This window comes from Mastigoproctus giganteus, chromosome 1 (assembly GCF_048544385.1).
Source record: "Mastigoproctus giganteus isolate SK-2022 chromosome 1, ASM4854438v1, whole genome shotgun sequence".
Classification (NCBI taxonomy): domain Eukaryota; kingdom Metazoa; phylum Arthropoda; class Arachnida; order Uropygi; family Thelyphonidae; genus Mastigoproctus; species Mastigoproctus giganteus.
In genome coordinates this window covers 54,256,408-54,273,812 of record NC_143575.1, presented here as the reverse complement: position 1 = coordinate 54,273,812, position 17,405 = coordinate 54,256,408, and the positions used below count along the sequence as shown (strand labels likewise).

General features: G+C 37.5%; 1 protein-coding gene across 3 annotated transcripts in view; it reads left to right on the top strand.

The window, feature by feature from the left end:
• The window catches only part of LOC150090805 (telomerase protein component 1-like), an 827,340-nt gene that overhangs the window by 357,135 nt on the left and 452,800 nt on the right, over window positions 1–17,405 (top strand). For all 3 annotated transcript variants that reach the window (XM_090372947.1, XM_090372938.1, XM_090372956.1), the window contains exon 23: window positions 3,644–3,820. In XM_090372947.1, the coding sequence (XP_090229073.1) occupies window positions 3,644–3,820 (177 nt within the window). The remainder of the gene's footprint in view (window positions 1–3,643; window positions 3,821–17,405) is intronic.

Sequence of the window (17,405 nt, the reverse complement as noted above, 5' to 3'; positions counted from 1 at the left end):
CTCTGTCCAGAAAGCTCAGGCAATCCTGGCGGAGATCAGCCAGAGTATGAAGGCAGCCTAGCTCACCTCCCAGTGGTGGTAGCGGGAAACTTAGGGTTCCATTAGGGACCCTGCAGCCAAGTAGCCAGAGACACAACAACAGAACATAACACAATTCTGCATAGAACAGACACTACACTTTTTTCTGGCTTATGCAGTAGTTCTGCATTTCATCACAGAATACATATGGCGCAGTTGTGGGAAACCACAGGTGGCACCTAACCCTAAATACTGTGCCACTATTATATTACCCTTGTTCCCTCAAACTAGCAGTTTCCCTGAACCTTTAAGGTATCCTCAGTGATACTGGCAAAAACTATTGTACCACCTTTGTTTAAATGGCTGTACAAAATAGATTCCTTCTACCTACAATTGTGGGCCAAGCTAATGGAAATTTCTCCCCAAAAGCCTTGCAGAGTCCTTGAAGCCTTGAGTTAATCCACAAGGCTTTCAGCATATAATCCCTTCTATTGTGCCTGGGCAGAATTGCAGACATACAGACATTGTGACCTGACTTTTGGCATTTCCTCAACATGTCCTATATTTGTCTAACAAATCGTCAGATCATGTATGCTTAATATCATTAGTCCCCACATGAATATTCTCTTTACTCCACCCACCCTAAAATCTGACTTTCTGTTGGTGACATCATTAATAGTTGCCCCCGGTGGACATATCCTGATTCTAGTCTACCTATCCTTATTACAGAAAATATTTCCCATTTCCCTGACAATGACCCTACAAGTATGTCCTTGGCAAACCATGGGTCCTGAGCTGGATATCATCATTCTTCTCTTTCTTGGTGATTCCCTTCTACTTCTGACTCTTGTTCTTTCTCTCTCTCTCTCTCTCTCTCTCTCTCTCTCTCTCTCTCTCTCTCTCAGGGTAATTCAGAAATTTTTTTCTCAGGCTGGTGCAGCATAAGCCTCAGGCTTCCTTGCACCATATGGCTAATAATAATAATTAAAATATTCCTTCAAGAAATTAAGAACTTTATTCACCCTGTCTGGAGTTCACTTTTAGTCTGGAGACTAGGCACCTGCGAGGCGATCTGATTGAGGTGTATAAAGCCTTGAATGGTTTGAACATGCTCAATGTTGACGGGATCCTTCCTCTTGTTCAGAATAATTGCCTGAGAGGGCATAAATTCAAATTGAGGAAAGACAGTTGTAGGATAGATGTGAGGAAGTTTGCCTTTAGCCAGTGTGTGTTTGATTGCTGGAACAAACTTCCACCTGTCGTTGTAGAAGTTAGCTTAAATAGATTCAAGGCAGATCTAAACAAACATTTGAAGCAAGGTGGATGGGTGAAATGAGAAGTTTTTTTTTTTTTTTTTGCTGATGCTATATAAGCTTACTTTCTTGCATCATGAGCCTTTACTAATGCTAATGTGTGGTCTTGCATCTTTTGATAAATGTTTCTTCCTTATTCACTTCTCTTAAAGAGTTGGAACAATATGGTCTTGAAGGGGTTGCTAATAGTGTTTTGCATTAACACTTTCTCTGCTGGCTTTTCCTGTGAACTTTTTTGACCTGCGATTGGACATCACAGGATTGATTCAATCTGTATTGAAAAGAGCAGAAGCATTTTTGGACTTTCTTCCAGCTATTACTAAATTAATCAGCCTCCAGTGGAGGTTTCTTGACAAAAATATATGATTTTTCTTCTCCGTCAAATTGGAAGGAAAAGTTCTAAAAGTAGGATCCCCTCCCCCCCCACCACATGGATTAAAGCCACATATTTGCATTCAGGAAGCAATGAACATGTTATTTTCAATATTTTGTGTGTTTCATCTAGGACGAACAGTTCACCAATTCCAACTGACGAAATTGCACATTTTTAAATATTGATGTAAGGAATCACAAAAGACAAATTCTTTTTTTTTTTTTTTTTTTTGTCACATAGCAATTGTTGCATCTATATTTTGTTTTGAAACAATTTTAAGTCTAATTGAATGATACTTAAAGTGACTGTTCTTTTAAACTTAGGTGTTGCAATGTGGATTTCACAGATTTCCCTGGACCATGAATAATCATTTCCTGTACCATTGCAGTGTTTTCTGGCATCAAAACAAGACTTTTTGTTCAAACATTTGGAACGAATGGAGGGCTGAAATGGGAGGGGTTTTTTTTTTTTTTTTGGTTGATGCTGCATAAGCTTGCTCTCTTGCATTGTATGCCTCTACTAATGCTAATGCTACTCTTATGTTTGAGTGACACCATGTCTCCGATAGCCCCATGTCTCTGACACCATGTATCAGAATAACATATCAACTCTGTGGTACTACACTCACAGTGGTAAAGAATGAAAAGGATCTGGGGGGTAATTGTGCAGGCAGATATGAAGTTTTCTGAGCAGTGCAGATGGTCTGCAAGAGTAGCTCATGGTGTCTTGTCAATGATATACAGCAATTTTTCTAGCAGAGATAAGGAGGTGATTATCCCCTTGTATACGGCAATAGTCAGGCCACACCTTAAGTACTGCATACAGGTCTGGAGGCCTCATTTTAAGAAGGATGTAGAGCTGTTGGAACGAATACAGAGAAGAGCAACAAGATTAGTGAATGGAACGAAGGGTTGCTCGTACAAAGAAAGCCTTAAGTTTTGCAGATTACAGTGTCTGGAGACTAGGCACCTGTGAGGTGATCTGACTGAGGTGTATAAAGACTTGAATGGTTTGAGCATGCTCAATGCTGATGGGATTCTTCCTCTTGCTCAGAATAATCACCTGAGAGGGCATAAATTCAAATTGAGGAAAGACAGATGTAGGATAGACGTGAGGAAATTTGCCTTTAGCCAGCGGGTGGTTGGTTTGTGGAACAGACTTCCATCCCTTGTCATGGAAGTTGATAGCCTAAATAAGTTTAAGGCTCAGCTGGACAGGTATTTCGATCGAACCGAGGGGTGAAGTGGAAGTGGTTATTTTTTATTTATTTATTTATTTATTTTTTTTTTTTCGGCTGATGCTGCGTAAGCTTGCTTTCTTGCATCAAATGCCTCTACTAATGCTTATGCTAATTGAAAAACCAAAAAGTTGTACAAGCCAAATATATCATGATCAGGAAAGATGGTGATCTTATTCCCACATTCAACATCATCCTGACAAGAGGGCATAAATTCAAATTGAGAAAAGACAGTTGTAGGATAGATGTGCGGAAGTTTGCCTTTAGCCAGCGGGTAGTTGGTTGGTGGAACAGACTTCTATCCTTTGTTGTGGAAGTTGATAGCCTAAATAAATTTAAGGCTGAGCTGGACAGGTATTTGGAATGAATGGAGGGGTGAAATGGGAGCGGTTTTTTTGGCTGATGCTGCATAAGCTTGCTTTCTTGCATCAAATGCCTCTGCTAATGCTAAAACTTCTCTACTAATCTTAAAACTATTGATCTTTCTGGAACCTACTGCAAAAAAATCACACATTAGTTGTGAACTTCACTGTAACAAAACTGTTTGATAAAACTTTTCACACACAAAAAAAGACTCTGAATTCATCAAAATAAATGGGCATTCAAAACTGTTGCATTTCAATTTCAACTTGAATTTAGGAATATTTTGTTGAAAATTTTAATTAGTATAACTTTCATATTGTATTGTTCATATCATTGTAGGATAATAACAGAACAAAAGAAATTTACGAGGATGTACTCCACAAAAGATTTATAAAGAGATTTAGCTATTTTATTGGCAGAAATAATCTATTAAGGTCGTGTATTGAGGCAACTTATAAAGAAGAAGGAATTTATTTAATAGCTGGCAAACAGGGTTGTGGTAAAACAGCAATTTTGGTAAGGATAAATATTAAGTTACTAATTTTCTCTTTGTTGTAGTTAGATGTGAGTGTATTGCAATTTTTTTTTTTTTTTAAGGGTAACATCAGTTTCATCATCTTTCAGTACTACAAAAAAAAATTGAGACATTATACTAAGTTGCTAATTTCTGTTATATTTATCAGCATACAAGTAAACCAGTTTTATTTTATAATATTTTTAACGATTTATTATTATTTCTTTTATTTTCCTTTCCTCCTAAACTTATCAATGGGTGTTTTTTTTCATAGTGTACATTGGCATGAAATGCAAGTTTCTATTGCAATTTAAACACTTTCAATATGCTAATTTATGAATTGTCATCAGCCATTTTCAATCCACTGAAGGATGAAGGCCTCTCCAGCAACTTTCCATTTCCTTCTGTTTTGTGCAATGACCATCCATTTACTACCCATGAACTCTTGAATTTCATTTTTTTTATCTCGGTTGTTGTCTTCCAGGTTTTCTTTTAGCTCCTCTTGGGTACCATTCTGTTATTTTCTTGGTCCCTCTGTCATGTCTTCAATCTATGTGTCCTGCCCAAGTCCATTTCAGTTCTTTAGTTTTGATATGAATGTCTTTTACTTGAGTATGCTGCCTAATCCATGTGTTTCTCTTCTTATCCAACAGTGTGATTCCTAATATAATTCATTCCATTCTTCGCTGTGTAGTTTTCGGCTTCTCTTCCATTCTTTTGGTGAATACCCAGGTTTTACTTCCATACGTCATGGTTAGGAGATACATTGGTTCATTATTTTATATTTCAGACAAATTGGGATATTGCTCCTCAGAATATGACCATATTTCCTGACTGCTATCCATCTGAAATTTATTCTTCTCTTGACTTCCAGCCATTTATCATTGTTACAGCTAATGACTTGTCCAAGATAAGTATATGAATCCAACTTTTCAATTTCTTCTACTCCAACAATTATATCCCTTTCTGTGGCATACTTGTTCATCATTACTTTTGTTTTAGCCATATTCATCTTTAGTCCAAAATCCTTACTAACTCTGCATAATTGATTAAGGTTTTCCTCTAATTCTTTAAGAGCATGGTTTATGTACTCACCATTCACATTAACTCCTTTCTGCAACCAGTTTAATTTTCTGAAAACTTTCTCAAGGGCTGCAGTAAACAACTTCAGACATGTGTCTCCTTGTCGAACTCCTTTCTCAATTTTAAATTTGCTTATAAAGGAGGTAGTGTTCTCATATATTTTCTTCAAAATCATAATGTGTGGGGGCACCTCCGTAGCCAGGTGGGAAGAAGCAGCAGTGCGTAGCACACGCTTCTTGATTAGACCGGGGTTCGAGCCTGTCAGCATCAAATACGGAGGATGCGGAAAGGTCAGGGAATGACCACCGCATATCCCGGAGCAATATGGCCTTAGTTGCTAATGCTCCTAAAAACCAAACAACAACAATAACAACATAATGTATGGGGTATCTATGCCTTGTCTTTCCAGTGCCCGAAACATTGCCTTATGCTGCATGGAGTCAAATGCCTTTTCATAATCCACAAATTCCAGGCATAATGGTGTTTTATATTCATTTGCTTTCTCCATTAGCTGTGATATTAAGTGAAGGTGATCCATAGTTGAAAATCCTCTCCTAAAGCCAGCTTGCTCTTTCAGTTGATTCTCATCAAGTATTCTTTTTAATCTGTTAGTGGTGGCCCTTGTGAACCACTTGTAGATGTGGGACAACAAGCTAATTGGTCTATAATTTCCAATTTCTGATTTGTCTCCTTTCTTGTGAAGCAAGATTATGATTGCATTATTCCACTGTTTAGGGGTTATGCCTTTCCTAATGTATTTTGTGAAGAGTCATGCCAGTTTCTCTGTCATGTTGTTTCCTCCCAATTTTAACAACTCTACAGTAACTTCATATTCACAGGGGCTTTCGGATTCTTCATTTTCTTCGATGCATGTTCTTTCTCATCAGGAAAGATATCAGGTATGTCGTATATGTTGCAAATTTGTGATCCATCTTCCCCACTGTTGGCCTCATTCCCTTGCTCCCTATGTAATACTATATAGTATGAATCAGAGCTGAAATACTCAATATGTTCTACGTTGATAATAATATTAGTAAATTAATAAGAGGAGTTTACCTCAATATAGTACGTGGAACACTTCCGTATGATACCCTCCAGAAATTAAAACGGAAAAAACGAAAAAATCGACAACTTACCGGTACATTAAAGTAAAATATAAATAATTAAAGTAAAATATAAATAATTAAATAATCAATTTAACACAATTCAAAACAATTAAAATTCAAATTAACGCAATTAAAAGAATCTAACGAAAATATTCAAAACGATTTTCCTTCCTGAAGCTGACAATGCTTTTCGACCGACTGTCGTGATCACAGGAATGAAAATTACCGAATCCGGCTAAACCTGCAACTTAAATAGTGATTATGTGTCTTCGCGCATGCGCGTAATGGTCCACGCATCGGAGATCAAATATGGCCGCCGAACATTAACAGAATTCTCGTGTAATTTAATTTCAACGGTTTCTGCAGTTAATAGTCGCGTATAATTACGTTGAACATTAAGTATTTTGGCCTCGTTAAATAAAAAAGTATGTTTTTCGTTAATGGCATGAAAGGCTAATTCTGACGCTGCTGAACGAGAAGCACGAACTGAGGCTTCGTGTTGATTTACATGGATATTAAGAGAAAACCGCGTCGAACCCTGATAAGACGAGTCGCAATCACCGCAAGAAATGTTGTATACTAGATCATTAATTTGTGTTGCGAACGCCGAAAGAACCGAGCGATTGTTCAGTATAGTGTGTAACTTCCGTATAGGCCTAGCTATAATTTTAAATTCGGTATCTTTAAAGAATCTGTTAAGCTGTTTGTGCCACTGTTCAACATATGGGACAGAAATAAAGTATTTTTTGATATTACTATTGTTGATTGGTGCAGTATTTTGTATCTTATCCTTAGCTTGTACCCTAATTCGATTTATTGTGTTAATGGGATAACCCCTGTTCAAGAATCTGCTAGTTAATATTTGTATTTCTGAGTCTAAAGCAGAATCCGTCGTTGAATATTTATAGGCATTTAGAAATTGATTAAAGATAATCGATCTTTTGTAGGTGAACGGGTGGTAGCTATTATAATGTAGAAGCATACCGGTGTTTGTGGGTTTTCGATAGATGCTAAATTGTATTTTGTTCGAGTCCCGGGTAAGCATGAAATTTAGAAAGTTTAATGACTTAGTATCCGTATCTTCCCTTTCCAATGTAAATTTGAGTCTAGAATGAATATTATTGAACGAATGTAAAATGTCTTGGATAGTACTACTATCGGTAATAACTAGAACATCGTCTAAATACCTCCCATAGTATGTGATACGGGGACGAAAAGGTGTCAAATGTATCTGCTCAATCGTTGAGAGATAGATCTCTGACATTAAGCCACTCAGGCTTAAACCCATTGGTAATCCAAAAATTTGTTTGTACACCTTGTCTCGGAAGGTGATGTAGTTAGCCTCAACTAATAGTTTAATTAAGTGAAAAATCTCCTTTATAGGCAGCTTCGTATAATTAATCGGTGTCGAGTTTTTATTTAACATATCCCAAATAATATCTAATGTGTATTCAACGTTTACATTCGTATGTAATGAGGTAACATCTAATGAGAATAAATTGTCATTGTCGCCGAGTCTACAGTCTTTAAGATTATTAAATAATGTATCGTAATTCTTAATTCCAAATTGTATAACCTGTCTAAAAGGTTTTATAATGTTATATACATGTGTGGCTAAGGCTGAAAATGCCGAGTTCCTGTAGGAAACAATAGGTCGAATCGGAAATCCAGGCTTGTGTAATTTTACCTGACCAAAAAGTGCAGGAATATTGTATGTTCTGGACTTCAATTCCTTCAACTGAACCATAGTAATGTAGTCGTTTTTACGATATGTGGTTAACGTTTTATTGTATTGATTTACCAAATTGGTAAACAGAGTCGGGTCCACTTCACAATAAGTGGAGGTATCAGATACAACTGAATCTAACTTATTAATATAATCATGTTTATCTAGTATTACCACTGTATCTCCTTTATCTGCCCTCTGTATAATAATGTCCTTATTTAGTCAGCTTCAGGAAGGAAAATCGTTTTGAATATTTTCGTTAGATTCTTTTAATTGCGTTAATTTGAATTTTAATTGTTTTGAATTGATTTTGAATTGTGTTAAATTGATTATTTGTAGTACCACCAACTGTGTGGTACTACACTTAAGGTGGTAGAAAATGAAAAAGACCTGGGAGTAATTGTGCAGTCAGATATGAAGTTTTCAGAGCAATATAGACAGGCTGCTAGGGCAGGTCATGGGGTTTTGTCAATGATATATAGGAATTTTGCTAGCAGGGAAAAGGAGGTGATTGTCCCTCTGTATAAGGCAATGGTCAGGCCACGCCTTGAGTACTGCGTACAGGTCTGGAGGCCTCATTTTAGGAAGGATGTAGATTTGCTTGAGCGTGTACAGAGAAGAGCAACACGATTGGTGAGGGGAATGAAGGGATCCTCTTACCAAGAGAGGCTTAAGTTCTGCAAATTGCAGTGGCTGGAGACTAGGCACCTGCGCGGTGATCTGATTGAGGTCTATAAGGCCTTGAATGGGTTGAGCACGCTGAATTCTGATGGGATCCTCCCACTTGTTCAGAATACGAACCTACGGGGACATAAGTTCAAATTAAGAAAGGATAGATGTAGAATAGATGTGCGGAAATTTGCCTTTAGCCAGCGGGTGGTTAATTGCTGGAACAAACTTCCATCTGTCGTTGTGGAAGTTGATAGGTTAAATAAATTTAAGGAGGAACTGGACAGGCAATTGGAGAGTATGGTGTGATTTTTTTTTTTTTTTTTGGCTGATGCTGCATAAGCTCCTACACTGCTTTCTTGCATCAAGTGCCACTACTACTACTACTACTACTACTACTACTATTATTTAATTATTTATATTTTACTTTAATTATTTATATTTTACTTTAATGTACCGGTAAGTTGTCGATTTTTTCGTTTTTTCCGTTTTAATTTCTGGAGGGTATCATACGGAAGTGTTCCACGTACTATATTGAGGTAATACTATATAGTAGTCTTCTGCTATTTATAAGTATAAGTCAGATTCAGTATCATTTGCCTTTCTGTATTACTGCTCATACTGCTGCTTTAAGTCCTTTGTGTTGCTTTAATGCTTGTTCTACTTTTCTTGTGTTAAATCTTATGTCCTCTCTGAGTCTTTCTAATGGCTTTGCATAGTTCAGTATACTCAATTTTGTCCTTGTCAGTTTGTATATCTTGCTCTTCATTTGTTATCTTCAGTTCATCATGAGAAGTGTTTCTTGACTAATTTTTTCTTCTTTGAATTTCTTTTTACCTATAGGTTTCTTGGGCTTTATCACTTTTGGAAAGTTGTATTTCCCGTCGATATCTTGATCCTGAAAGGCCTGCAGAAGCTCAAACTTGTTCTTAAGTTTCAGTCCGTACCGCTTTTTCTCCTCTTCTATTATCTCAAAGACCTTTGTGTTATTTACTCAAGTCAGTTTTTTTTCTTTCTTTTCTTACATCTATATCAAGTGCTCATCTTACCATTATGTGATCACTTCCAACGTTTACTTTTTTCTGGATGGTAACGTCATTCACAATATATCTTCTGTTAGTGAGGATGAAGTTGATTTCATTAGTTGTTAATCCATTTGGGCTCTTCCATGCCCACTTTCTGTTCACCCTTTTCTTTAAAAAAGTGTTCATTACTCACATTCCTCAAGATACTGCAAATTCCAAAATTTCCTACAGTTTCCCTTTCTGTGTTGTTTTGTCTCTTTCCAACCCTTTACTTTGGAAAGAATCCCCCATAATGATGGTGTAGTGAGTTTTCTGTTCATCTAGAAGTCTCTCAATTTCGGTGTACATTTCTTCAACCTCTTCATCATCATGGCTTAAAAAAGGTTATATTATTATAACCTTTAGTTTGTAATGCTTAGAAATCCTGAGTAGTAATCTTGACACCCTTGGTGATGTGCTTTTGAATTTGAAAATGTTTTTTAATCTTTATAGACCAAAAAGCCAATTCCACCTTCACTCTTTTCACTGTTTCCATTGGTGTACAGCAGATTTCCACTTGATGAACTTATAAGCAATTCATTTCTTCTTCTTGTTTCAGCCAGGCCAATGATATTCCAATTCACATTTTCTAATTCCTTTTCCAGCTCTAATATCCTCTCTTCACCGATGAGCGATCTTGCATTGTAACAGGCTAAGTTCAGTTTCTGTGCATGGCAGCCTGGTCGTACCCAGAGATTCTTAGCACCCTTTGCTTTCACTGTGATTCTCTTGCTGCTGTAAGAGGGAGATTGAAAGCCAGAGCTGGAACTAGGGTGGGATGAGCGGGGCGCCAGCCCCATGTGCAGCATTTTAAGGGTGCATTCAACCAGTTATATATTTTAAAATTGCTTCATTTTTGATTTAATTGTAGTCAGACCTGTGTTTAACAAACTTCTTCATAGCAAATTTTTTGAATTCCTTTTGGTGATTACATTTAAGTTTCTGTAGAATGAAGAAATTTTCCATAGAACAGATTACGAGAGACTTAACTTTGTATGCTTTGTGTCCACCTCTGACCTTTAGGCAATTTAACCAATTAGAGCACAAATTAAAGGTTAAAGGGATTACCATTCCACAGGATAAGTGGAACGTAAAACGTATGCAGCCACCTATCCCACATACCAAGAAATCATGCTAATCAACTTCTTTCTATAGCCAGTCAAAAGATAAAGGTCTATTAGTAGTAGTAGTTGTAGTAGTAGTAGTGGCACATGATGCAAGAAAGCAAGTGTAGGAGCTTATGCAGCATCAGCCAAAAAAAAAAAAAAAAAAAAAAAATCACACCATTCCCTCCAAATGCCTGTCCAGTTCCTCCTTAAATTTATTTAACCTATCAACTTCCACAACGACAGATGGAAGTTTGTTCCAGCAATTAACCACCCGCTGGCTAAAGGCAAATTTCCGCACATCTATTCTACATCTGTCCTTTCTTAATTTGAACTTATGTCCCCGTAGGTTGGTAATCTGAACAAGTGGAAGGATCCCATCAGAATTCAGCGTGCTCAACCCATTCAAGGCCTTATAGACCTCAATCAGATCACCGTGCAGGTGCCTAGTCTCCAGCCACTGCAATTTGCAGAACTTAAGCCTCTCTTGGTAAGAGAATCCCTTCATTCCCCTCACCAATCGTGTTGCTCTTCTCTGTACACGCTCAAGCAAATCTACATCCTTCCTAAAATGAGGCCTCCAGACCTGTACGCAGTACTCAAGGCGTGGCCTGACCATTGCCTTATACAGAGGGACAATCACCTCCTTTTCCCTGCTAGCAAAATTCCTATATATCATTGACAAAACCCCATGACCCGCCCTAGCAGCCTGTCTGCACTGCTCAGAAAACTTCATATCTGACTGCACAATTACTCCCAGGTCTTGTTCATTTTCTACCACCTTAAGTGTAGTACCACACAGTTGGTACATTTCTCTGGGGTTACTTCTACCCATATGCAGTACTTTGCATTTGTCAAGGTTGAACTTCAGTTGCCACTTCTTAGCCCATCTGCCCAAATTATCTAGATCCTGTTGCAGTAGCACACTGCCATTACTGTCATTAACAACCCTGCCAACCTTTGTGTCATCTGCAAACTTCGACATTAAGCCTGATATACCTTCATCGATATCATTGATAAATACACAAAACAACAGTGGACCCAACACCGAACCCTGCGGGACTCCACTAATAACATTAGTCCACGAAGAGCAGCACCCATTGATTACCACCCTCTGTCTTCTCCCACTTAACCATCCTTTTATCCATTGTAGCAACTTACCCTTAATACCATTCTGCTCCAATTTGTACAGTAGTCTTCCATGCGCAACAGTGTCAAAAGCTTTCCTGAAATCCAAGTATATGATATCAAAATTATTTTTTGCATCCAGTTCCTTTGTGACCACATCATAATAACCAATCAAATTTGTCAGACAAGACTTTCCCTTAACAAACCCATGCTGTGTTTGAATTATTGCTGCAGTCTTGTCTAGATGATCCTGCAATGCATCTTTAACCAGCGACTCCATTATTTTACCCGGAACAGAAGTTAAACTAACTGGTCTGTAATTACTCGTGTCACCCTTCGATCCACCTTTGTGAATTGGGGACACATTTGCACATCTCCAGTCCGTGGGAACCTCCCCTGAGTCCAAGGATGCTCTCATAATTATGGCTAAGGGTTTGCTTAGTTGCTTTGCTGCCTCCTTTAAAATAACTGGATAGATCCCATCCACCCCAGGTGCCTTTCTTATGTTTAACTTCAACAATTTCTCCTCCACTTTGCTCTCAGTTATTACAAAATCATTAAGCACACTGCTACAATTTGATAACCTTCTTCCATTTTCAAATTGTAATAATTCCTCACGTGTGAATGTAGATGCAAAATACTCATTCAGTTTGTTTGCTATCTGAGCAGGATCATCAACAGTCGAACCATCGATGTCAAGTGGACCAATCATATTCATCCCCTTCCTTTTAGAGTTTATATAAGTAAAGAAATCCTTGCTGTTTTTCTTAGCATCTTTTGCCAAAGATTTCTCGTAATCTGCCTTCGCCTGCCGAACCTCCTTTGTGACCTGATTACAGACTAGCTTATATCTGCCACAGGCTTCTGCGTCACCTGATAATTTATATGCATCCCGTGCATTTTTCTTCTCTGTCATGAGTCTCATTATTTCCAACATGGATAATAGCTTCTGGTCAACTTGTGTTCTTTGTTTAAAATAAAAATAAGAATTTTATTAAAAGAATTTTGTTTGTCCTCCTGTGCTAACCACTGGAGGACAAACAAAATTTTTCAAATATCTGTTGATATTTCAACAGATATTTGAAAAATCATGTTTTTGTCAATTCTGCAAGGTATAAAATCTGTAACCCCTTTACTTCTCCAATCATTCATGAGTATTGTCTAGTAGAACCTTATCTAAATATAGAAATAGCCCTATGAATTTTTCTTACCCTGCCTGTAACAGTAGCTTCTTGTGAAAGGTCCTTCAAAACAAGAAAAATTCAATTAAAGTAATACACCTTCATTGCATATTTTTAGTTTGTTATAATGTTAAAAGTACTATATTTTGCAATATTTTGTTTCTATGATTTTATACTAGATATATAAACATAAACAATCTGGTTTTCTAATTTTTTTTTGTAATTATATGTACTTTCTTTGTAGTTTACATAGAATTAAAGTCTTTGTAGATATAAACAAATATTTGTAAGTTTCTTTTTCTTTGATATTTTTGTTTTGTTATATTCATTGTATTATTTAAATTATTTTATTAAATAAATATATGCAAATCATAGACTGTTACAATAGTAATTTTTATAAATTCATAAAGATTGCGGGGGAGGGGGGGATGCAGAGGGGGAATTTCCCCCAGATGCAGAGCTTCAGGGGCACAAATGAAAGAATTATCTATCACAATCAGGGGCACTAGGAATACATGTTTCTATTGGGCATTGATGACCCTAGCTACGCTACTGAAAGACTGACTACATGCATATAATGGGGGTGTACTTATAACACTCATGCCCCAGGCGTTGGATTGTCTAGTTCTAGCTCTGTTGAAAGCTGTTTGGGACTGAGGGCCATTTGTTTCATCACGTTCTCATAAAGTGCTGGAGGGTTTGGTCTTTTTACTCTTCACACTGACCAGATGTCTTGAAGAGAACCATTCTACACATTTGTTGTCACCAAAGTGATGTAACGGGACTTACCAACGAGAAGGTGTGTATGAGTGGATTTTAGGTAGGCAGGCCAACCGGACTTCTCCTAAAGCTTCTAAAATAGAAAGATATTGGATCCATCAGTGTTTTAGATTGAGTGTCTGATAATGCGCAGAATGCCTGTTCTCTAAGCACCTTAAAGGGGAACAGGATAATTTATGAATGTATCTCATTAATTTGTTTTTTCCCAGTAAACGATACCTTTATAATAAAATGTTATTCGTAGTGGCTGCACTTATCTTTTTAAAAACCTTAGCTTTCATAACATAAGAAAGCTCAGGGTATTTTCTTCTACAACTTAAAAAAATTTGTAATGTACCCACTTATGAATATCTCTCTCTCTCTCTCTCTCTCTCTCTCTCTCTCTCTCTCTCTCTCTCTCTCTCTCTCTCTCTCTCTCTCTTTTTAAATGGAAAATCATACTATAAATATTATAAAAATAAAATATCCTTAGAGTGGCGGTAGTTATCTATAAAATATTTGTAATGCTTAAGATATTTCTAATGGAATTTTTTCCCTGTCAAATGCATGTGAAAGATTTTTTAACAACTTAATTTACAAAAACTTGTATTTATCTAAATAACTGATAGTCTACAACAGGGATGGCCTACCAGTCGATCGCAACTTTAATTTTGGTCGATCACGATGAATTTTAAATATATATATAAAAATAGATTAGTCAAAATCGAAATGTTATTAAAAAAATTACTTGTATAAACAACATATTGTAAGATTCCTCTGTGTAAGGAATCACTATTGTATACAATTTATGTTAATAAAGAATCATTATTATTATGTCCTGCACTGCATATGCTTATTAAAATCCATTGAACCACATGACTACGCTTGTCGCTGCGCACCCGGTAGGCTTGTCTAGTGAAAATTCATGCAGTTACGTTGTGGAGGGCATGTGTGTGCGTCGAATTCTTATTTAGTTTACTTAATATTAATTTCTGGACAGTACTAATACAGTACGTTGAAGAAGATATCAACTAAATAACTAAACTGAGCTAACCACTTCATGTAGGAAATTCTTTCAATGAAAGCATGCTTCTGTTCAACCAAAAACATCTCAATTTCAGTCCTCAGCCTCCCAAAAGTTTTTTTTTTTTTTTTTTGTGATACGATATACCGTACTAGATAGCGTTAGTTGAACTTCGTTAGCAGTTAAATTGTACGTTTAAATAAATACATATAACGACTTAGATTACAAACGTAATATAATTAATTTTATTTAACATAATTAATTATACATATAACCACTTAGGTTACGTAACATAAATAATTAGTAAAAACAAATAATTAATACATAACTTGATACGAAAGTTATATAAAGGGATTTCGCAGATAACACTCGTTACTGAAACGTAAATATTTCGTAGATAACACTCGTTACTGAAACGTAAATATTCCATAGATAACATTCGTTACTGAAACATAAATATAGCGTTATAACTGTGTTTGGATACAAGTTTAGGATTTAATTTTGTACAGAAATTGAAATTTTATTGAAAGTAAATCTAAATCATGACTCAAACCAGAGCAGCAAAGCAAAGGGCTCAAGCTAATGGGAATGCTGTGGCCCAGGAGAGAACTGAGGGGGGCAGTTGTCCTCTGAATCACAGCCTTGTAAGATGCACTATTTGCTTGATGTTTGCGGAGCAGTCAAGTATGGGACATGATACTGCCATGGGGGATGTCTTTGTGTGTGTGCGATGCAAGGAGTGTAAGGAGATAAGGCGACAACTCAGCGTTGTTATGGGCCTATATGAGAGCTTGAAGGATAGGGTGGATGCCCTCGAAGGATTACAAGTGAGGGGCCCATCAAGCTCTCAGCTGCCCACACCAATGCCAGAGCTTGCACTTGGTCATCGCGGAACACAGCGGCAACCCCCAAGGCAGAATGCGCTGGTCCCAAAGGAACTAGTAGTTGTTGGTGACTCTATTGTCAGGGAAACGGGTAACATGCTTTGTAAAAAGGATAGGTGGAATAGGACCAGGGTATGTCTGCCAGGGGCAAAAGTTGATGACGTTGTAGAGCGGATATCATCTTTTAAGGGCACAAAAGGTGATATAGTTGTACACGTTGGCACTAATGACATTAAGAGTAGGAGACCGGCGGAATTACTTGACAAGTACAGGTCACTGATGAAAAAAAGCCGTGAATTAGGGTTGAAATTGAAAGTGTCTGCAATTCTGCCCAGACACGATAGGAGGGAGTATATGATGAGAGCCCTGTCAATCAATTCGGCCCTGGAAAGATTGTGCAGAGCTCAAGGGGTAGAATTTTTTTCAGCCTGGTCTGTACTTGTTAACAGGAGAGACTGCTTCTACAGGGATGGGATACACTTAAATAGAAAGGGTGCAAGAATGTTTGCTGATGCTATCGAGGCAATGTTAGGTGGGTCGGAAAACTGCTAGATTGGGGGGATACAAGGACTAATAGATTAACAGTAGCCACTGGCAGAGGTGAAAGTGATTCTTGCACTGCTTCTATTGGAATGAGCCGCAGCCTGGAAAATAAGATGCAGGATATTTCAGAGACTGCTGGGAATCATTGGGGTACAAGTAAACACATGGGTTGTGTTAGGGTAGCTAAGAAAAAGAACAGGTGCATGTATACTTGTGTGTACACCAATGCTAGGAGTTTAGTAAATAAATTTGATGAATTTGAGGTATTGCTCAAAACATCAAAGGCAGATATTGTGGGGATTTCAGAGACGTGGTGTCACACAGATATAAGAAATGCAGAACTGGAATTTGGGGAGTACAATGTCTACAGAAAGGATAGACAGGATAGGAAGGGAGGAGGGGTTATGCTATTAGTTAAAAAACACATAAAATCCAAGGAAGTGAAGCCAGTCGACATCGCTGGACAGTGCAGTGTCGAGTCAGTTTGGTGTGACATAAGCATTGGGAGATCAAAATTGAGAGTAGGAGTGTGCTATAGGCCTAATGACTCTGATGAGTATAATAAGAAACTGTTCGGAGAAATAGAGTGGGCCAGTAAATCAGAGAGTCTTATAATGGGGGATTTTAATTTCCCAGATATTGACTGGAATTTGGGGGCTGGTCACTCACACAGTAGCAAGGCTTTTGTGGATTTATTGGATGATTGTTTTCTACATCAGCATGTTCGGGAGGCAACTAGAGGGAGTAATACTCTTGATTTGATTATCAGTAGTGATTCTTCATGCATTAAGAATCTGCAGATAAATGAACCACTTGGTGGCAGTGATCACAGTGTGCTGAAGTGGGAGTTACTCAAAGAGGTAACTACCATTAGGGGTAAAGGGAAGGGGTATTGCTTTCGTAAAGGCGACTACAATGGACTGAGACAGTATTTAAATTCTATACAGTGGGATCAACTGATGATATTGCCAACAGCAAATTCAAAATGGGAAGCATTCAAAGAACTTATCGTGGAAGCTACTAGGCTTTACATACCAACTAAGAAATATTGTTCAAGGTTTAGGCCTAAATGGTTGTCAGATGAACTAATGAGGCATATGGCAGAGAAGAAAAATGCATGGGATACATACAAATTAACACGTGACACGGACGCCTATGATAGATACAAGTTGATCTGTAACCAAGTTACAAAGGAGGTTAGGCAGGCGAAGGCAGATTACGAGAGATCCTTGGCAAGGGATGCGAAGAAAAACAGCAAAGAGTTCCTTACTTATGTAAACTCTAGAAGGAAGGGGATGAATCAGATTGGTCCAC